Below are 22976 nucleotides of genomic sequence, written 5' to 3'. Positions count from 1 at the left end.
CAGTCACAGATGATGTGGGAAGACAGGGATCAGTTAGTGCATGCCAGCTTTGAGGTCTCCCATGGATGAGATAGAACCAATACTATGAAGGTCACTATTCTATCACCACTAATTGGCTTAAACAATGACCAATATAACAACAATAGTAATAGTTAATATTTAAGTATACTAGGAATTGTGCTAAGTGCTTTTTTTCATTCACTCTTCACAATATCCCAATAAAGTTGGTATGTTGCACATAAGGAAACTGAGGGTCAGAAATATTAAGATGCTCCTGTATTCACAAGTTAGAAAATGACAGAGCCGATATTTAACCAGGCCTCTGACTTGAGAGTCCTCATCCTTCACTTCTACATACTACTATCTTGAAAGAGGCCTCTAGAAAGAAAGCCTCTTTGACCCTTGAAAAAAAAAAAAAAGAAAAGAAAAAATAATGCCCAAACTCCAAACTGTCACGCCAATGGTGCAGTCTCCAACTGCTACATGTTCTAGAAGTTTGATTTTCTTGTGGAACCCTTTTAATAGAATTGGTTGAGGCATTATCTATAATTTTTTTTTTTTTGAGGTTTGACCCAAGTCAGCATGGTCAACTTAAAAAAACACATGGGTAGCTTTTCTTTTTGACATATAGCAAATTGTCTTGCCTAACAAATATGGAATCTGAGGATTAGTACAGTATCAATATATTCTATTTCACACAATTTTATGCTTAGCCTGACTTCCTGTCAATATTCAGATACCTAGCACCAAACCAAGTGACCATCTCCTACAGAACTTACTTTCCTTCCTGCTTAACCTTTGTCTTGAAGCTTAGGAAAGATTATGAAGGTTCTATCTTGCTAAGAGGAGAAACACTATTTCCCTTTGAACTTTATCTACATTTTGTAAATAGGAATACTATTTAAAAATATCCCTCTTGGGATGCCTGAATGGCTTGGCGGTTTGGCACCTGCCTTTGGCCCAGGGCGTGATCCTGGAGAGCTGAGATTGAGTCCCGCATCAGGCTCCTAGCATGGAGCCTGCTTCTCTCTCTCTCTGCCTGTGTCTCTGCCTCTCTCTCTCTGTTATCGCTCATGAATAAATAAGTCTTTAAAATATACATCTTGAAAGTAATGGCTCTAGCAGACTGATAACCTTTCATACAGGGGGCCCACAAATTTTTATTATACTCCTGCCCTGGGCTAGAGGAAACAAAAATAACAGAGGTTCTTTGCTTTCAAGTTTTCACCTGGAAGAAATATGAATGAAACCAGCTTCTTCGATACAGTTCATGATACTACAATAAGACTAATAACTAACTATGGTCCTATTGGTTAGGATCATAGTCTATGGACCAGATACTGTCCTAAGCACTTTGAAAATATTATCCAATAGTCATAATATCTCCCTATGACAAGTATTATTGTTACCCCAATTTTACAGATGAGGAAGCTCAGGCACAGAGGTCAAATAGCTTGTCCACGGTCACAGAGCTAAAAAACTTTACAGTCAATACCAAGAGCCAGGCAGTGTGATTCCAACACTGTAACCTCTTAACTCATACACACTAAGATATTCAGGATCCCAAATACATCAATTTCTGCTCCAAAGATACACTTTTCTTAAGAATATAAAAAAAAATGAACAAAGGGAAAAGAAACAAAGGCCCATTAAAATCAACTCCTCTAACATACATACATATATTAGCCAATCTAAAACTTTTACAATAACCTACTGTTCCAGTAACTCAGTATTTTTTACTAGGATTATTCTTTACTGTATATTATAAACACATATACAGATTAAAGATAAGTAACGTAATTTTAGGCACAGATTAAAAACTAGACACACACAGTGCTGAAAGTTCATTCCTTTAAAAAGGTTCAGAATCTTGCTTTTTCACTGCTGAATATTTTTACAACTCTGGGTATAGTCTCATTTATCCTATCTCTCTGCTCAAATGTTACCTTCTCTGAAAGGACTTTCCTAACTACTCAATCTCTCGCCCTTCTTATCCCCATCCTTCTTTTACTTCTCATTTATACCACCACCTTACATCACATCACGTATTTATGTATTTTATGTATCTGCTGTTAGAAAATAAACCGCTTGTGGGACAATTTGTTCCCTGCTATGTCCTTACTACCTAAACTGTGCCTGTATATAGTATGCACTCAGTAATATTTATGGAACAAATATGAATGAATGAAATGTTCCCTTTGAGGAGAGCAACGTGGTTGAGGGCAGTCAGCAGCAAGATCAAGATCCTGCTCAGGGTCCGGACCTCAATCTTCCCACCTGTAGCCCTGGATTCCCAGTCTTTGTTAAAGATGGGAATTCTGACACAGGTGAGGGAAGGAGGGTACTGCACGCTGGGACACCTAGAAGTAAGAACAGGTTGGGGAGGAGAGGAGATGGTCAATCCTGCCATACTGGTTTTGGTTGTGAGGGAGTGGTAGAAAAACAAAGGGGTAAAGGACAGGTATATGGGCCATTTTCAATTCTTCTTTTACCTTTACTCCTACACAGAATCTGTCTCCGAGTATTTTAATTCTTATTTAGCAGTTTTCGAGTGTCCATCCTCCTACTTCCATTCCTACACTTATGCCCTCCTCATATTACACCTGGACTGTTAAAATCCCACCTAACGTGCTGCTCTCTTGCAATGTTTCCTTCCACTCACTCTGTGCAGGTAAGGGATGAAAAAAATAAAAACTTTGGGGCATTACCTAGCTCAGGAATCTTTACTGGCTCCTTAACACTGGGAAAGAAAAAACGATTTATTCTGGAATACTGTATTTATTTTACAAGTCGGCCAACTTCAGTGCTCCATGACTTACTAGAAGGCAGACTATGCCCATATTAGTTGCTCTCTCTAGTGCCTAGGACAGTAGCTGCCAGAGTAGGTGCTCATGGAACAATCCTCATTTCATGAGCATCTCTCACCCATCCTGGTCTGTGTTTAGCACATAATACTCAACACTGCATGTTAGGGCACCTCATTGTAAATACTATTTTTTCTTTTTCAAGTGTATGATTGTTGCCTGCCCTCTCCAAAACCACAGAAGGCTTTTTACAACAGACCCGTATTATATTGTTAATCTCCATTTCTTAGGGTTGTGCCGGTACTAGGTTCATATTTGCTGTCCAGAGGTCCAATAATCTAGGTATGGAGATAGTCTTTTTTTTTTTTTTTTTGGAGAGAAATCATTTTAAAAAAATCACAGATCAGGGCAGCTTGGGTGGCTCAGCAGTTGAGTGCCTGCCTTTGGCCCAGGGAGCGATCCTGGACACCAGGGATTGAGTCCCATGTCAGGGAGCCTGCCTCTCTCTGTCTCTCATGAATAAATAAATTTTTAAAAATCTTAAAAAAGAAATCACAGATCACATAGTAATTGTATTAGGACAGTTTATAAAGTTTCAAATAGAGGAGAAAAACAAAAACAAAAACTAAGAATCTCGGGATAAAAGGGCTAGATTTGGGGTCTTTGTAAGTATTTGAAAGCAGACTAGTGGATTTGGGTACACTTCCTAGAGGCCCAGTCTGAGGGATGTTACAAAGATTGTCTCTGACTTTAAATTATGCTAACCAAAAAGATGACTTTTGTCTAGTGATCTGGGGACTATGTATAATCTTAATGTCTCAAGGAAACAAAAAAAAAGGGTGGGGAATGGTGTGCCATAGAACTTGATATGCTTTCATATTTCTTGTAATGCAAGACACCCTGGTCAGAATGGTACTAGATGGTCCACCTTTTGTGTAGACTTTTTTTTTTTTTTTATCACTACAGAGATTTTGTAGGCACTTGTGTGTTATACCAATTAGAGCACTCACATGTTACAGCTATATGCAATTTATAAATAATTAGTTTGTAAAGTGCTTTGAAAATAGAAAGTGCTGCACAAGTACTCAAATTATTATATATTACAAGCCTTTGGTATGTAATCATTTTATTTAATGATTGGCTCTTTAAAAGGTCTAGTACTTTATAGCTGAACAAGATGTCTAATTTTAAATAATTAATATTTGTTTATTTAGAGTGAAAAGCTATTAGAGAGCAAATCAGAGGTACTGATCAAGTTACTTCTTCACAGTTTATATAAATGCATTTGACTCCTATTTATCTCCCTCATCCTTTTACAGACCAGTTCAAACTTCAGGTTCCACAGACTTCATGTACGGTTTCCTCCCACTTATACATGACTCTTGGTTATCCTGACTGTCCTGCTCGGTTTTTTCCTTCTCATCTGCCTTCTGAAGGTGTTTTGTATGAACCTGTGAGTTTATAGCCACCCTAAGAGATTCAAGGCAGCAAGTCAATTACCAGTGATGATAAATTCTCTTAAGAGCAATGAAGCAATGAGCTGTGGTGGTGGTCACCAATGGGTGCATTTCCCACATATACTGCTATTATTAATTACTTCGGTTTACTATCATTATCCTACGCCTCTATGTCCACTAATTAAGCTTCTCTTTCATCTCCTGAAGGTCTTGGTTCAGAGGTATTCAACCTCATTTAAATAATCCTGTTTACCCTCCCCACAGGAATACTCAGAGGCAAAATTATAGATGAGGCAAAGCCATTTTTGATCCTTTCCCACCTATCCCTTTAGGCTTTCCTTCTATCTTCAAGTGCTAATTTCCTTGCAATGACACTGGCTTTCCAGCTTTCCAGAATCTCTTTAAAATCATTCTAGAACACTTCCTAGTACTAGTCCTAGTACTAGGACTTTGACCTCCCTCATCCCTGCTCCCACTGACATTTAGCCCTCCAGTGCTGGACAATGTATTTTTTTGATTAGAAAACCCAAACTAAGCCCTTTTTCTATACAATGAGTGCTGATGTTTAGCCTTCTTGGGCACTAAACTAACATGCCCGGAGCTCGACAACCTCCTTGTTAATGCCAATCAATACTTTTCTGTCCTCGTGTGTCTCTTTCAACATTTTTCCCTCTCTGAAAGCACTGGCTTCCAAAACACCACTTTCTACACCTCAGGGGTTGCTACTTTTGTACCCAATCTTTAATGCCGAGCTTCTTCAGGGCTTGGTTTTGGGCCTACTTCTTTGACTATACTCGTTTTAATGGATTTACATCATCTTTATGACAAGAACTCACAAAGTTTCTCTCCAGCTTAGATGTTTTTCATGGCCTCCAACTCACATATTCACCATCTACCACAGTCAAAATGGAACTTTTGATTCGTTACCTTTTCCACTTTCCAACCTATTTTTTCCCGTGAGCCTCCCATTTGGCCCCAAACCGAAGTTGAAGTCCTGTTTTCTCACCTTCCACCACCAGTACCTGAGGACTACCAATTCTGTACCAATTCAGTTTTTTTTTTTTTAAAGATTGTATTTATTTATTCATGGGAATACACAGAGAGGAGAGAGAGAGGCAGAGACACAGGCAGAGGGAGAAGCAGGCTCCATGCAGAGAGCCCGACGTGGGACTCGATCCTGGGTCTCCAGGAAGACACCCTGGGCTGAAGGCGGCACTAAACCGCTGAGCCACCCGGGTTGCCCCTGTACCAATTCAGTTCTAAAATATATTTCAAATCAACCCTTTTGTCCATCAGTAGCTTGCTGCCCTTCTAGGCCAATGACACAGTTCCTCTCGATAATTCATCCCTCCACACTGTCATCAGAGTATTCAGATGTCATTCCCATTGTACTTAAAATCCAAACCCTTACCACCCCAACTCTTCTTCCCACCATATCCATAGCCTAGGCCCTTCTCTTCCTTGCTTACCATGCTGCATATAAGCAATTTTTCAATATCTTTAATTTCTCAGACCACAGGTTTTCAGCTTCAAGACTTTACAAAGCTATCCTGCCAGAATACTTCCTCTCCTTTGGGCAGTTAGCTCCTTCTCTTCCTGTAATCTCTGGATGAACCTCCCTGATTTTCATACCAAAAGCAATTCCCCTCTCATGTTTTCTTTCTTGATCCTTCCTATGTTTTCAAAGAATTACAACTTTAAAAAAATAACTTCAATCCTATTATAATGTATGTTCTATGAGAACAAGACCCATGTCTCATCCAATAGCGTTCTATCCAGGGCCTGGTATGTGCCAGGTGCTCCATAAATACAGAAATATATTTATCCAAACACGTTGACTGAGTATAGGAAATGTAGGTTCTATGGCAGAGTAGTAGAAAGAGGTCTGATTGGAGTGAATAAAAGGCTACGTGCCATAACTACCAACATGGATTTAGCCAGTATTTTCTAATTGCCTACTACCCATCAGGCATCGGGCTGCAAGTCAGTATAGTGGGTAGACAACATAAGCACTAACAACAGCATAGTAAATCCAAGACCATGAAACACAGGAGTAAAATGAAAGTACATGCAAGTCCCCAAACCAGGGTGGGAGTCTTGACCTCTAAGTTCTCACCTACCCTAGAGTGTAGAAGAGTAAGGGTGTTCCAAGAATATGGAACAGCAAAAACAAAGACCCCAAAGCACAGAGTGCTGGGAGTGAGGTGCTCAGGTCAAAGGTTAACAAGATTTAGGGTGAATTAAGAGACAAGTTGGTGTAGGACAGCTAGCAGACAAGGCTGATGAGATTAACAGGACACCTTGAAGAGGTTCACTAGTATTTTAAGGTCAAAAAAAAAAAAATCACTTTCCCAACTTGGAAATTTTTCTCTTGATCCTTATTGTAACCCTGGGCTATATACTTAGATACGCACCTAAGGACTGAAGATGTTCCCTGATCATCCCAGTTTTCTTCTTTTACAGTATAAACTCTCGACCTACTCAGGTCATTTCTGACAAAATATTTTATTAGTGTCCTGAAATTAAAGCAGTAAACTGGCATCCATCCTATATATGCAACCACAAAGGTAGAACTAGATCCTAACTCTCCTGTGAATCCAAAATTCTCACAATTCTTTCAAATTATTCCCCACGCTTGAACCCAGCAGTCATAGTAAAAGATGCAAATTCTCTCATGAATTACTAAAAAATATCTAGCAAGAAGCTAAATCCTCCTCCCACTTCCACCTTTCTTTTTTAAACCCACCACAGTCTGTGCTTACGCTCTATTGCATCTCTCCCTCTTCCCCAATCATAGCCACAAGTGCACATTCTTTTGAATTCTCTTGATCAAAGTCTTTGTCTAGGTCTCTAATATTCTCCTAGCTTTCTTACGTTCACTGTTGGCTCAATTAAAAGAAAAAAAAAAAAAACAAAAACAAACCAAAAAACCCCCTAAAACAGTCAATCTACCAGATGAAGCAACAGAAACCACTCAAATTAGTTTAAATAAAAGAGGGAATTTATTAGATGAGTACAAAGGTTCTTGCAGGGATTCCAGCAGCTGTAATGGGTAATAGCTAGAAGCACGCCTTTGTGAAGGGCAGATGGAGTTGTAATCACAAACTTCTACTTCTGGTTTTGCAAGATCACGAAGAGAATATCCTAGAGGATAGTCCTCCCCGTATAGTGCATAAGGGACTAGAATGTGGATTCATTTCTGCTTGCTTTTTGATCCTTATATTCCTTTATGCTGGCCTCAAACTTGTCAAGCACATGTTGGCAGACATTCATGAGCTCATTCAAGCCTCTCTGAAATGGCTCAACAGCTGGAAGAGCACCTCGAGTCTGAATGCGTAAATTAATTTTGCTCTCTGAAGGATGGGTTGTAGTGTAACCACAAAATTCCACTTCCGGGTTCTTCATGATCATGTAACGAAGAGAATTTCCTAGGGTATGGTCCTCTTCGTGCAATACAAATGTCACACAGTGTCTATCTGTTCCAGCTGCCTGGACCATTTCCAGGGCTGTCTTCCTCTCGCCTTCAGCCATTGAGGTCTTCAATCCAGATATTTTTCTACACACATATTTTTTATAAAAATGAGATCATACTGAATATGGTTTTGTAACTAGCTTTTTTTTCATTTACTATATCACAATCGCAACACATTACTGCACTCCAATTACACTCAACTATTTTGTATTAACCCCTCATTTTCCTGCCTCCACATATTCTATCAATAAACACTTAATTATTGCCTCCAGTTTCTCCCTACCCCATTTGACACCGTCCACATGGCCACGAGGGCACAAACGTAAATGTTAAATATTTAAAGCTAAAATTTTCTCTTGGTAGAATCACAAGAAAGGAACAGGATTAGAGTAGGGTGGGCTCTGCTGGAGAATGAAAGGGTATTTAAAGGCACACAAAAACACATCTTCCCAAAAATAGAGACTGCAGATTATCATCGTGCAGGCCCCACTATGGTTTCCATTTGCAGGAGATAAACTAGAGAGAGGAAATTCTGAGAAGTGTCAATCAAGCAGGAGGGAGACCGAGGACTGAGCGCACCAAGGGGCGGCTTCCTTAGCTGTCTACACAGAGCTCTGAGTCGGGCCGCAGTCACAGGTGCTTAGGCCTGGCTGGACGCACCAACACGAGCACTCGGCGAACAGCGGCCCGGGCGCGGCCTTCCGTTAGTTTTATTTAGTCCTGCTCTTCTCCCTGCGATGGGCGGTGTGGGGACTTAACTCCGGCCTCGTAACTTGCGCTCCCTCCGGGCCGTCTAATTGTACGGGGCGCCTCTATCAGACACGTCCGTGTGTCCTCCCCTCCCCTCCCTCCCCAGCAGGGCCCTCTCCCCGCTCAGGCGCCCACCTGCCTCTCCACCTCCCTCTCCTCCCGCGTCCTCCCGGCCCGGCCCCCGCTGCCCCCGCTGCCCCCGCTGCCCCCGCTGCCGGCCCGGGCCCCGCAGGCGGACGCCCCTCGGCTCCCCGCTCCCGGCGCGGGGCGCGGCCCGCTCCGCCCACCCGCCTCCTCGGCCGTTACCTCTCCAGCTCCTGGTCCTCTTCCATCGCGGGGACGGCTTCCGGGATCCTCAGGTGGTGCGGGCTGAGCGGAGGCGCTAAGCCATAGCGCGAGGCACGCGGGCGGAGCAGGAAGGAAGGAACGACGGACGGAAGGAGCCGGGGACGGAAGGAGGGAGGAGGAGCCGCAGCGGCGCGGCGCGGCGCGGCGAGGCCCAGCCGCTGGGCGGGGCGTGTACGTTCCGCCCGCAGGCCCCGCCCACAGGCCCAGCTCCCCGCGCGGGGAGGGCGGCTGCGAGGCCGGGCGCGCTCACCTGGAGCTCCAGGGGCCAGTCCGCCCGCTGCCCTAGCGGGGACAGGGGGGCCGCTCTCCCGTCCCACCTCGAGGGCGAGACCCGCCTGTGGGCGCTCCGGTGCAGCCCTCGGCACCTTCGGCCAGGTGTTGGCGAAGGGGGCGGGGCCTTACCTGCCGCCCCAAGCCGCCGTCCTTCTCAGGGCGGAATGGGGCCTCTTTCAGACTTGCTGCCTGACCCTTGGGGCAGGGTGTCACTCCCTGGCGGGACCCCAAGCCTGACGGGGGAGGGGGGGGGTGTTCGGGGGGATGACAGGTGCAAAGTGCAGGTGATCAGTACACCTTGATGAATTTCACGACAGACGGGGATGAGTTTAAGGTTGTGTGTGTGTCATCCGGGATCTTGCAGCCGCACACCTCAAACGGGTCAAAAAAAGCCTTCGTTTCTGTCCTTAGGGGGAGGAGCGAGAGTTTGGAAGGAAACTGCTCTTCTCCCCCTTGCTCCCCCCGTCCTTTCCCTCAGGATCTTTTCTGCACCTGGAATACGTACTCCGTCTCTTGCTCCGGATCTCCTTTTCCTCTTCCCCTTTTGGTTCAAACCTCACCTGCGGAACCTCCCTGTCACCTTTGTTCCCAGGTGCCCCTGCCCCCGCCTCGGCAACCTTTCGCCACCGGCACCCGCTCCCCGCCCTTTTCCCTCCGTACCCCTCCTCTCTTCGTCCCCCCTCCTCCCTTCCTCCACCGCCTACCCCCGTCGCCCTTCTCGGCCCGGTCAGTCCCGGTCCCTCGCACCTTGCCCCAGAGTCCTCTCACCCCAGCACACCTATATTCCTGCTTTCCTGCGCCACCTGTGCTCGTACCCACACCCCGGTTCCCCCAGAGGGTCACTGCCTCCCCAGCTGTTCCCCTCTGCTCGCGGCGGTCGGCGGTGAGCGCAGATCCACTTTCCCAGCGGGTCTCCAGCGGGGGGATCAGGCGGGCGGGGGCAGCCGAGACCGAGTGGGGGAGGGCAGGCGGCCAGGGGCGGAGTGGGCTCACTCTAACCCGGGAGTGACGGCCCCGGCCTGGCCCGCCCCCCGCGCGCTTCGATAGGCGGAGCCGCGCTCTGGCCCGCCCCCTGCCCGCCCTGCGCCGCAGCCGGTTGGCCCAGCTGCTTGTCGGGTTGGGCTGCAGGGGCCTGGCGCTCGCCCCCGGGAAGGCAGCAGGGGCGGTTGAGAAGTGAAGTCTTGGCCAGAGTTTGCTTCTTGCCAGGAAATCCGCGGCGGCGGCGGCGGCGGCGGCGGCGGCGGCGGCGGCGGCGGCGGCGGCGGCGGCGGCTCCCGGCGGCTCCCGGCGGAGCGGAGGCCGGCGGGCTCCCGGCTCTCTCAGCGGGCCGCGGAGAGCGGAGCTGGCGCTTGGCTGCGGCGCCGGGAGCCGGTGCGCGCCCCGGGCGGCCGCGCTTTCCCAGTGAGTAACTTTGCCCCGGCCGCCCGGCCCCGCGCCCTGCCCGGGTGCCGGGCAGCCGCCTCAGGTGCGGGCGTCGGCGGGCTGTGGGGGCAGAGCCGCGCCCGGGGAGGCGGCGACCCGCGGCTCTGCGCCCCGCTCGCCGCGGCTGTGGGGGACGTGGACCCGCGCCCGCGGTGGGGCTGGGCGCGCCGGTCGGGGGAGCGAGGGAGGGACGCGCCGTCCTGCGCCGGGTGCCCGCCGCCCGCCCGGCGCCCGGCGCCCGGGGAGGCGCGAGGCCCCCACCCCCGGCTGTTGCCATTTGGTGGTTCCGGCCACGGGGCTGCCGCTCTGCGCGTGGTTTGCTTCTTCCAGGAGGGGAGAGGTGGGGGTGAGCTAATTTGCTGTGTGTGTGTGTGTGTGTGTGTGTGTGTGTGTGTGTGTTGTAAACGAGAGGGGCACTAGCTGCCTCACGTCGGGTCTTGTGCTCCAGGGAAGGAATAGGGAGAGACCCACGGTCCCAGCCTGTCGCCCACGAAGTCTCACCTTTCCCTCGAGGCTGGAGGGGTGGGAGGTCTCACCTCTGTCTGCAAGGGGGTAGTCTCAAAGTACGGATCTCCAGGTGGAAGCAGTTGCACACAAAGCACCGTTCGGGAAGGACGTCCCTCGCTGTCAAAGCTCTATGCCGGATGTTTCAGACGAAGGACTTTTGGCACAGGTGGGGGTTTCTCCTGAAATTTCAGTCTGCAGTGAAGGTCAGGAATCAAGACGTTCTTATCTGCCAGGAGCTACAGCACGCTCAGGCATGAGCTTGACTGTGTAGATGTTTCTGTTTAAATCGCAGAAACCAGAAACGAAGTTGAGTGTACAGCCGCGGCAGGAGGAACCAGTTGTGAGCTCAGGTTTATAGGAACTGCCTTCACTTTCAGAGTTTCGCGTTCTTGCAGCAGCAGCAGTAGTATTTATTTGTCAATTGGCCTTCCTCCCAGGACAGATTTTTTTTTTCTTGCATGTAGTGTGACGCATTGCTGATGAAGTGCGATCTCTTAGATAAATTTTATTTTCGTTGATAGATTTGATTCCCATCTCCACAACCTTCTAGCAAATGGACTTTGTTTAATCTAGTATCCTTTTCGGCCTGTCGAAGCCTTGTCGAGCCGTGAAAAACAAAGTTTTGCCTTTTTAGCTTGTCCAAGGCCCACATGGGAGTTTTCCCAGAGGTGTAAAATGTAGGCCAAATCAGAACCAAAGTACAAGAACACTACTTTTAATTTGGCCCACTTGTGTGCTAACGTTCCTAATCCTGCATCTTGTTTCTCTCTTCTCATCAAGTTAGAAAATTTTCATTATTTATTTACTCAGCATGCAATAGAGTGCCTACTCCCTGCTGCATGCCAGACATTGATGGCAAGGGTTAGTTCTTTCCCCAAAGGTGATGATCATAGTCTTATTTAGAAGCTGATCCATACCTGTTCCCTTAGCTACCTGAAAGTTAATTTGAGCAAAGTGCTGTGGGGACTTAAAAGGGAGCATTTCTGCCGGGGTTTGCTAAGGAAGACCTAATCTCCAAACTGCTATGGAATTTTGCCCTGTACATTCTAGGCAAAGGGACTAACATTGACATGTAAGGTGTTGCATTATGAGATCTACATGGAATTACTCCTGCTGAGGGGCACAGTTGTTTGGGGTTGGAGTAGTAGTCAGGGGTTGGTGTATTATGTATTTCAGAGTACTTAGCACTTTGCTTTGGTTACATTAGGCACTCAAATACTTGTTGAACTGACGTGAACAGAAAAATGAAGGATTTTGTGTGCCAAATTAAGAAAATTGGACTTTATCTACTTAGTGATACAAAGCTGTTAATTCTATTTTTATATTTTTAGAAGATTTTATTTATTTATTTTAGAGAGAGTGAGTGGGGGGCAGGAGAGGGAGAGAGAATCCCAAGCCGACTCGGAACAGAGCAGGGAGGCCTGCACCAGGTTAGAAACCACGACTGGGGGATCCCTGGGTGGCGCAGCGGTTTGGCGCCTGCCTTTGGCCCAGGGCGCGATCCTGGAGACCCGGGATCGAATCCCACGTCGGGCTCCCGGTGCATGGAGCCTGCTTCTCCCTCTGCCTATGTCTCTGCCTCTCTCTCTCTCTCTGTGTGTGTGTGACTATTATAAATAAATAAAAATTAAAAAAAAAAAAAAAAGAAACCACGACTGGACCCCCCCTCCCCCATCATGACTTGAGCCAAAATCAAGAGCTGGATGCTCAACTGACTTAGCCACTCAGGTGCCCTCAACTACTAGTTTTAAATAGAATGTCATGGGGCACTTGAGTGGCTCAGTCGGTTAAGAGTTCGATTTTTGGTTTCAGCTCAGGTTATTGATCTCAAGGTTGTGGGATCCTGTCCTGTACCCCGCCTGCTAAGTCTGCTTAAGATTTTTTTCTCTCCCTCTGCCCTTCCCCTCTGTGCGAGCTTGCGTTGTTTCAAATAAATCTTTTTTTTTTTAATTTAAGTTAAATAAGAGAACATCATGATAACATTTGCTTTCCAGAAAGATAATCTGCAGTGGAGAATGGTGGGGGTCCAGATGAGAGACAGAGTGAAAGCTGTTATATTGTAGAGGTTAAGTGCTTAGGGATTCTCAATTAACATTGTCTGGGTTTGAATCTGGTTCTTTCACTCAGCTATGTAATCTTTTTCTTTCTTGTGTTTTTCATTTTATAGGGTTTGGGGGATAAAAGTAAAAAAAAAATATGTGTATTAAGCCCCTAAATCTGCTAATTTTAAATGGAATGTCATGGGGCGCCTGGCTGGCTAAGTTGGTTAAGCACCGGACTCTCGGTTTCCACTCAGGTCCTAATTCTGTAGCCCTGGGATGGAGCCCTGAGTCAGGTTCTGTGCTCAGTGGGGAGTCTGCTTGAGGATTCTCTTCTTCTGCGCCTCTCCCAGCTAGCTCGTCTACTCTTTCTTTCTCAAATATATAAATCTTAAAAGAAATAAAAATAAAACAATAGTGTGTGGCATATAGTGAGGACTTGATAGGTGCTAGTTGTTCTTCTGAGTGAAGGCAGTGGAGGTAGAGTTGTTGTGGCATTGAGGAGGTATATTTGGTTGGACTAGGTAAGTGACTAGATATGATTAATGAGAGTAGGATGATTCCTAGGTTTTTTTGACGTGAAGCATTGGACAGTACTGATTAAATTGGCTGTAGAGTTAGCACAAAAGTTGAGGTCCATTGCTTATCGGTAGAATTACCATCCTGAGCTTTGGTTTCCTAATATTTGGGAATGATCATAGTACGTGTCTAGTAGGATTTGAAGATCAAATGAAATTACGTATAAAATGCCCTTTGGTAGAGTACCTAGCATGTTACAAGTGCTCAGTAAATATTAGTTGTTCCCTTAGTAATGCTGATATTAATGAGCTAGTAGAATATTGGAAGATACGAAAAGGAGCCATTAAAAGCAACTAAAGTTAGAAGAGGAAGAGAAGATAATTAGTTTTGTTTTTGTTTTTAAAGATTTTACTTATTTATTCATGAGAGACACAGAGAGAGAGAGAGAGAGAGGCAGAGACACAGGCAGTGGGAGAAGCAGGCTCCATGCAGGGAGCCCGATGTGGGACTCGATCCCGGGTCTCCAGGATCAGGCCCTGGACTGAAGGTGGTGCTAAACCACTGAGCCACCTGGACTGCCCAGGTAATTAGTTTTGGACCAATCTGATGAACTGCCAATGAATGGTTAAGATGTCTTTGATGAAGACATGGATAGATGGGCAGGAGCTAGGAGTTCACATAACGCCTTTGTGAGTGTGGTTAGCTTTTTGGAAGATTTGAGAAATGGGGAGGAAGAAGAGAGATTTATATTATAGCAGTGCCAGGAATGTTGATGTTGAATATGAAGCACCTCTATCCCTAAAATGCATTTCGGCCACCATGACAGGGGAACTCTAGGCTCATATAATCTGATTGGCTCTGTGCCCATCTCCCCCTCTTTCTTTCCTCTCCGACTGCTCCCAAAATTATTTTTTAATATCCAGTGTCGTTTAACTTTTCCAAGCTTAAAGTTCACTCCAGACCCACCTTCCTATATCAGAATCTAACAAGGTCTTTAGAAGACCTTTAGAAGGTAGAATAGTCAAAGGTCTTGTTTCAAAGGTTCCACCAAGGAAGCAATGTTGGTTGAATCAAAGATGTATGTATGTGTGAGATTTATGTATATGTACATACACATATATTTTGACATGCAGGGTTTATGTACATATATACATGTCTATATACACATCTTGCATATTGAATTATGGTGGCAGAAGGCTTGGCCAGGCCTCCCTTGACCCTGTTATGGGGCCTGGGAGATTTTCAGTTTTCCTCTCCTATGTCTCTTCCTCAGTGAGTACAAAACAGTAGAAAAATCTGTGATTATGTAAATTTTTTGGTTGGTTAGAGTTAAAAGAAATGGCTATTTTGTATGTTAGTCTAATGAAAATTTGAGGGAAATCTTTTAAAGCAAGTGCTCATACACATCTTAATAATAAATTGTCATCTGATTAGTATGCTTTTAAAGAGGCAGGTGTCATAGGATCTGTTCTTTAGAATGTATACTTCAGATGAGCGGGGGGGGGGGGTTCATATCAGTTTTGCTCACTGGATAGTTCCCGAGTGCTTAGAATCATAAATAGTAATGTATGCAGGAATGAATGAAAGGGGTCCGTTGGTTTGGATCTCTTGGCTCACAGATTTCTCTAACTCTTTGAAACAATTGTTGGTCAGGGAAAACAAAAGAGAGAATTGAGCCAGCAAGGAAGCTTCAAGCGCTTTTTGAACCCACAGGAAAATAGAGCAACTATAATAGAACTTAATGGTTCTTCCAATTCAGTCATCGTAGTACCTACTGCTGTAATTATTTACATGATTCCCTCCTTTTTCACATTTTCCGCTGACAGTTGTGAGGGGTGGTAGGAACAGACTTAAGTAGGGTTATTGCTTTGTTCAGAGTTGAACAGACAATAGCTATGTCATAACTTTGTCTTTTCTTGATTATTAGCAAAATTTTGGAAGTCTTGCTTGATTAGGAAAGCTGAAAAGATAAAAAAGTCTTGTGGGCAGAGAGAGTTTAAGCATAGCTTACACCTTTATCTTTCCAGCCTTGAGCGATTAGGACTATTACTTCTAACAATCAGAATCCCTCAGTGGAATCCCAGAATTATTTGGGGGAAAATTATTTTTTTCCCAAAATTGGACTGGGTAAGAGAAATGAGAAATAGAAAAATTGCAGGAAATAGGCAATAAGGAGGTAAAACTATATACAATATACACACAAGTATATATGTGTTTTTTTATATAAAATATACTGTAAATCATGTATCTACTTAAAGAGTATACCATTTCTATAAGTAAAACAAATGAGGTTTTAATTTTTTCTCTTTACTGTAATCTTAGAGTTCTTTTAAATAACAAATTGCCCTAAATTTTTATAAAAAATGTTTATGGCCAAGTTATGAGGACTTGTTTCTCACACAAAAATAAGATGTACCTGGCTATAAAAAAGCTAAAGACTCTGTTGGCTATTCCTTTGTTTTATAAATAAAAGTAAAGTAAGTCTGGGAAATATTTATACCCTTTCCTCTACCCTCCCATCCCTCTCCCCCAAAGTGAGAATTCAGCTACCAATCTGAAAAATTAATGCATCATTCAGAATTCTTAATACTCTTCAATCAAACTACATAAACATTGAACAAATAAATGGGAGTCCTTCCCTTATCTCTTACTTCATTATTGTGACCATTGCCACTTTTCTCCCACATGATTTTAATTTTTGAACTTTTACTTTCAGTTGTATTCATGTAGACATACTTGATGTGATCAACACTGGGCTGTATGGACCATGAAAGATTGTCCCTGCCTTTGTACAGCTTAAAATCTTAAAAGACGTTCAGTCAAGGAGTAGGAGGGTGACTGATGCCTTCCACTGCTAGTATCTTTGCTCACCTCCAGTGATCATCACTTCTATTGTATTTTAATGTTCCTCCAAATTTTCCACATCAGAAATCCTAAATTTATATATCCAGTTCTCTGACCACGCTTCCTATCCTGTCCTTCCAGCTCGCTCACACCGACACTTTATATTACCCTGCCCTTCCTCTTGATAGAGACAGCTTGCCAATCTCTTTATTGTGCCCCCCCTCCTGTTCCCTGTTACATTAATATCTGTTGGCCTGGAGGTCTTCTTCCCCATCCAGTTTGGAAGCCATTGTTAGGCACCTGGAATATGCTTTCACTGGCACCTCTGCCTCTTGAACTTATTTTTGTGTCTGCCAGATAATGTCCCTGTTCTGATTAACTCTACTGTCTCTCCCAGAGGTGCTTTGGTAACACCAGTGAAAGACCAGGCCCTCGGTGCAGGTAATTATGTCTCAGACAACCCCTCCTTACCATCCCCTCCAGTCAGTTATGTTTATTTAGCACCTACGGAGTGCTCTGACACTGAGCTAAGAATACTGGGGTATCCTCATAGAGCTTATATATTTCAGGAGAGATAGACATTCATCAAGGAATAGTGCACACTGTAGTGACAAAGTGCTTTGGAGAAATAGAATAGGGCCATGTTGTCCAATACTGGAGTCACACATGTGGCTATTGAAATGAGGCTAGTCTTTTGTTTTTTGGGTTTTTTAAAAATATTTTATTGATTTATTTTTTAAAGATTTTATTTATTTATGTGAGAGGATAAGAGAGCACAATGGTGGGGAAGGGCAGAGGGAGAGAGAGAAGCAGACTCCCTGCTGAGTGGGGAGCTCATTATGGGACTCCATCTCAGGATGCTAAGAACATGATCTGAGCCACCCAGGTGCCCCTGATTTATTTATTTTATTTTTTTAAATTAGTTTATTTATTTATTTATTTTAAAGATTTTATTTATTTATTCATGAGAGACACAGAGAGAGAGGCAGAGACACAGGCAGAGGGAGAAGCAGGCTCCATGTGGGGAGCCCGATGTGGGTCTTGATCCTGGGACTCCAGGATCACGCCCTGGGCCAAAGGCAGGCGGTAAACCACTTAGCCACCCAGGGATCCCGATTTATTTATTTTAGAGAGAGAATGTGTGCACTCCAAGTGGAGGGAGGGACAGAAGCAGAGGGAGAGGGAAAGCATCTCAAGCAGCCACCTTGAGAGCCCTGCTCGGGGCTGGACAGGGCCTTAACTTGGGGCTCAATCCCAGACCCTGAGACCATGACCTGAGTAGAAATCAGGAGTCAGATGCTTAACTGACTGAGCCACGTAGGCACTCTGAAATGAGGCTAGTCTGAATTGAGATGCGCTTTAAGTGTGAAGTACACACCAGATTCTAAAGATTTAGTATGAGCATAAGGTGAAATATCTCAATAATTTTTCTATTTGTTTACATGTTGAAATAAGATGATAAATTCTGGGTATATTGGGTTAAATAGAATATTAAAAATATTCATTTGTTTCTTCTTTCTCTCTTTTTTTAAAATTGTGCCTACAAGAACATTTAAAATGACCTGTGTGGGGTAGGGGGATGCCTGAGTGGTTTAGTCATGAGCGTCTGCCTTTGGCTCAGGTCCTGGGATCAAATCCTGCATCATGCTCCCCAGAGGGAGCCTGCTTCTCTCTCTGTCTGTGTCTCTGCCTCTCTCCATGTATCTCTCATGAATAAATAAGATCTTAAACAAAAAATGACCTGTGTGGCTCATACCATATTTCTATTGGGTAGCATTGGTATAGGATATTGTCTGGAGGTAAAATGAGGGGAACTAGTCTTTGGGGAGCTCGGTGTCCCTGAAACCTTCCCTGAGGAGGTTGTCTTTGAACAGGTACCCGGCTGAGTAGGTGTTACACAGATAAACTCCCCTCAGAAGAAGCAGTCAGGTGGATGGCCATTTGAAGGAGGGTGAGACAGATGAGAGAGCTGCGTGAGAGAGAGGTCTGAGATGAGGCCTGGGAGGAAGGCAGGGCCAGATCACATACGCCTTGTTGGCCCTACGTAAGGACTTTGTTCTTCATCTCTTTTGGGTTATTCCAGACCCTTAGCATTGATAAACCCTTTTGTCCAAGCCCCACTTCTACAGTCTGCAAGTAATCGGCCACTTGGTGATCTGATTTGATTTCTCAGATTTCTGTCCCTGCCTTTCCCTGCTTATGTATGTAAGTTTCAGATCCTTGGAAGGCTAGCTTTTCCACACAGTGCTCTAGATCCCATCCTTCAAAGTCTCTCTCAGGAGAGAGAGTTAACTCCCATCTGTGTTTAATCTTTCTCCCTGCTGGCTTATCTGTACCAGCCTAAATATGCACCAGTCTTAAATCTTTAAAACAAAGCTTCACTAACCCTACATTCCCCTGTAGTTATTCTTAAATAATAAAACAATAGTTTTTTGGTTTGATATTAAATTTTATTTAACATGTTAAAAGTGTATTAAAAGTAAGACATTTGCCTTTTTTCTTATTAAGTGTTTGAAATCTGGTTATATTTTTACATTATATTTTACATATATCTCATTGCAGACCCTAAATTTTCAATGGATAAAGTAAAAGGAATCTTATCAAAATAATAATAATTTTTTTAAATAATAATAATTTAACAAAAGTATTTTATACTGCTTCATTGTTTATTGTGGTAAAAAAATATAACATAAAATTTACCATCTTAACCATTTTTAAGTGTACAGTTCAGTAGTGTTAAGTATATTCACATTGTTGTACAGCAGATGTCCAGAACTTTTTCATCTTGCAAAACTAAAACTTTACCAGCTAAACAACAGTTCCTGTTTCCTCTTCCCCTTAGGGCCTGGTTTCTATGGATTTGATTACTTTAGATACCTCGCATAAGTAGAATCATACAGTATTTGTCTTTTTGTAACTGATTTATTTCACTTAGTATAATGACCTAAAGGTTCACCTATGTTCTAGTATGTGACAGGATTTCTTCCTTTTTAAGGCTTAATAATATTCCATTGTATGTATATATACCACATTTTACTTATTGATTCATCTGCTGTTGGGCATTTGGATTGCACCTACCTCTTGGCTGTTACAGATAGTGCTATAGTGAGCATTGGAGGTACAAATATCTTTTTGATACTCTTTCAATTCTTTTGGATTCTAGTTCTTTAAAATACCAAAAGTGGTATTGCTGGATCATATGGTTATTCTATTTTTAATTTCTTTTTTTTAAGATTTTATTTATTCATGAAAGACACAGAGAGAGAAAGGCAGAGACATAGGCAGAGGAAGAAGCAGGCTCCAGGCAGGGAGCCTGATGTGGGACTTGATCCCAAGACCAAGGATCACACCCTGAGCCAGGGGCAGCTGAGCCACCTAGGTATCTCTCTATTTTTAATTTCTTTAGAACCTTATACTGTTTTCCATTGAGGCTATACCATTTTACAGTCTCACCACTGGTATACAGGGGTTCCAATTTCTCCACATGTGCACCAACATTTGTTACTGTTTTTTTTTTATTGTAGCTTTTGATTATAGCCATCCTAAGAGGTATGAAGTATTAATTCATTGTGCTTTTTTTTTTTAAAGATTTATTTATTTATTTATTCATGATAGACAGAGAGAGAGAGAGAGAGAGAGAGAGAAAGAGAGGCAGAGACACAGGAGGAGGGAGAAGCAGGCTCCATGCCAGGAGCCCGACGTGGGACTCAATCCTGGGACTCTATCCTGGGACTGGATCCTGGGACTCCAGGATCGTTCCCTGGGCCAAAGCCCTGTGCCAAAGGCAGGCGCCAAACCTCTGAGCCACCCAGGGATCCCCTTCATTGTGCTTTTGATTTGCATTTCTCTGATGATTAGTAATGTTGAGTATCTTCTCATTAGGTTTGTTGGCCACTTGTAGATATCTTTGGAGAAATGTCTGTACAAGTCCTTAGCCCGCTTTTTAATTGGACTGTTTGATTTTTGTTGTTGATTGGTAGAAATTCTTTATATGTTCTGGTTATTAACCATTTATCAGGTATATTATTTGCAGATATTTCCCCTGTTCCTTGGGTTGCTTTTTCACTTTGTTAATCGTGCCCTTTGATGTGATAATATGTGATTGTCTGTCCTATTGTCTGTTTTTGTTTTTGTTTCTTATAATTTGGGTGTTGTATTCAAGAAATCCTTGCCAGAAAAAAAAGAAAAGAAGAAGAAAATCCTTGCCAAATCCAAGATCATAAAGCTTATCCCCTGTTTTCTTCTAGGAGTTTTATAGTTTCAATTCTTTAATCCACCTAAGTCAGTTTTTGGATATGGCATAAGATAAAGGTCCAAACAAAATATTTTGAACATATTTCTAAGACTTTGCTTATGGAAACAAGAGTAAAAGGTCTGAAATATATGGAATAGTTTTAATTTGGGGGGACTGATGACAGTAATGAAGCTAGGACACAGTTCTCAAATGGTACTTAGTAATATATTCTAGCATGAATTTTTCTGTCCTTTTTGTTTCTTATAGTTGTGAGACACCAATAAAGAAACAATCAGTAGTTTAGGGCTAGCTGAAGCTAAAACATAAAATGATTGGGAAGAAGCCAAGTATCAGAGTGCAGGTAATTGCTTTCTGTGCCTCTTTTTTATAAATATATAATGCATGTGGTTAGTTGCTGAGCATATTTTTTAAGGTCATTCTGTCAGGGCATTTAGTAAGATTTCAAAAGTATCCATAGCAATTAGATCTCATATGAAATATTTATTAACCTCATGAATTTCTCTAATTTTAGGCTTTGTGCTTTGGATACATTAATTGAGACTTCAATAGACTAATTTCAGTTTGTTAAAAATTAAAAATAATTTTTCTAAGTTTATAGCCTTTTCTTTTTCCTGGTATATTGAGTATATTTGTTAACACATTTGAATGATTTTTCTACCTTTGAAAGGCATATTATAGCATTAAGAAAGCTTTCAAGATTTGTTCTGTGAGTCTGGATATTTTTGATAGTACGGTAGCTATTTACAGAAAGTACTAAAAAAATTTCATTGAATCCATTTTGGAGGATACAGAAGGATGATAAAATCTATTAAACGCCAAAATTAACTTTCAACTAATGTATATTGTGTTAATTTTTTCATTATAAAGGGTTTACATGTTATGAAGTTGTTCAGTATGATTTATGTCTTTCTAAATGTGACAGTGTGACTGAATTTTCATTATGCATAGTTTGGGTGCACCAGAGGCAATAAATCAAACTTGGTGCTGGAGAAAGCAGATTATTAAGTAGTTCTTAAAATGTTTATTCATAGTGCAGCATTCTTTATTTCTCCATTAAAAATTACTTTTGGTACTTGAACCTTTTGAAAAGAAAAAAGTTGTTAATAAAAAACAAGTTGTTCTCAAAGTATACTAGGTTTTATGAAAGGCTGTCTTTCTGGAAGATAAAGTTAATATTCTTAAAAGTAATATTTCTAATTCACTTTTAAAATAGTAATGTTTCTTTTAAAAAGAATATTTTTCTGATAACTCCTAGGAAGCAAACAGTACATCTGTTTAATTTGCCTTGTTAAACATCAAGACATGAGGGCATAATTAAATAGTGGTTTTCCTTTTTTCTTTTAACACTGTTTTTTTTTTTAATTATAGAAATGCTAGGTGTAGAAAATTTAGGAAATCCTAATCTATGCAAAGAAAATAGAAAGTGACAAATAATGCCACCAGTTACCATTCTTTTAAAATCATTTATTCAAATATTTGAATAAATATTCAGATATTCAATATCTGCTCTGTGCTTATGTACCATTATAGATATTTGGGTTATGAAAGTGAATTATGAAAGTTCTTGTTCTCAGAAATTGAGACTGGTCAGGTAAGAGTGTTATCACAATTACTGTATTTTGATGCAAATATGATATTTAAATAGTAAAACAGGCATAGAGGGAGAGTCTTGTGGCAAGGCAATAGTGTAATTATTATTATAATTATAAAGCATATTCTGAAAAGTAATTTCAGGGGTTTTGTGAGTGTCTAAGATAGTTAAAATGATTATGCATCCCCTCTCCCCCGCCCCCCCCCCCGACTATTTATTGAATGCCTGTTAGGTGCTAGGTGCTGTTCTAGATGGCCACAATATAGCAGTGAACAAAACAAGTGGGAGCCCTGTTCTTAAGGAGTTTACATGCTGTGGGCAGTGAGGAGAGAGAAACAATAAACAGGTAAGCAGATTTATGAAAAGGATAATGACACTCAAGAAAGAAAATAAGATGATATGGTCAGATCTTAATAGTCTGTTGTACTGGTGACTAAAATCTGCAGCTGATCCTCACATTTCCATTTGGCCATTAGTTTGTCTTCACCAGGAAAACCTTTAACTAATAACTGCCAAAGAGAAACAAATAGTGGCATCTCTGGTTATTGCCCTTTGCCTTATCCTTTCCTGGAGGTATCTCAGTGGAATTGCTAAACAGCAAAAGTAAAAAGGAATTTAGAGGAGAAGCAAGGCATTTATCTGGCAAATTTTTGTCTTTGCATGAAGCTGAGAGTTTGTTGAGTTTGTACCTGGCA

General features: G+C 42.8%; 3 protein-coding genes across 7 annotated transcripts in view; 1 reads left to right on the top strand and 2 right to left on the bottom strand.

Moving 5' to 3' along the window:
* The window catches only part of POLR1D (RNA polymerase I and III subunit D), a 44734-nt gene extending 35780 nt beyond the window's left edge, over positions 1-8954 (bottom strand). The window contains exon 1 of the mRNA XM_055317188.1: positions 8790-8954. Within this exon, the coding sequence (XP_055173163.1) occupies positions 8790-8815 (26 nt within the window). The 5' untranslated portion in view covers positions 8816-8954. The remainder of the gene's footprint in view (positions 1-8789) is intronic.
* Positions 8955-9096: 142 nt separating this feature from the next.
* Positions 9097-16317, bottom strand: LOC129504505 (progesterone receptor-like). Its single transcript, XM_055317228.1, has 4 exons — positions 16243-16317; positions 11063-11161; positions 9883-10541; positions 9097-9510 (listed from the first exon to the last, which is right to left on the bottom strand). Exons 1-4 carry the CDS (start codon positions 16315-16317, stop codon positions 9393-9395), a joined length of 951 nt encoding a protein of 316 aa, XP_055173203.1. The 3' UTR covers positions 9097-9392.
* LNX2 (ligand of numb-protein X 2) overlaps positions 10375-22976 on the top strand; it is a 78860-nt gene continuing 66258 nt past the window's right edge. The window contains exons 1-2 of one of the 5 annotated variants that reach the window (XM_055317182.1): positions 20966-21030; positions 22514-22627. The gene's annotated coding sequence lies outside the window, so the exon portion shown is untranslated. Of the gene's footprint in view, positions 10506-10550; positions 11200-20965; positions 21031-22513; positions 22628-22976 lie in introns of those variants that run through there. The other 4 variants (XM_055317180.1, XM_055317183.1, XM_055317181.1 and 1 more) reach the window with 4 other exon arrangements.

The sequence above is a fragment of the Nyctereutes procyonoides genome, unplaced genomic scaffold, assembly GCF_905146905.1.
Source record: "Nyctereutes procyonoides isolate TBG_1078 unplaced genomic scaffold, NYPRO_anot_genome, whole genome shotgun sequence".
NCBI lineage: Eukaryota > Metazoa > Chordata > Mammalia > Carnivora > Canidae > Nyctereutes > Nyctereutes procyonoides.
Note: the sequence above shows the minus strand (reverse complement) of the source record. Positions and strands in the feature narration are given on the sequence as shown.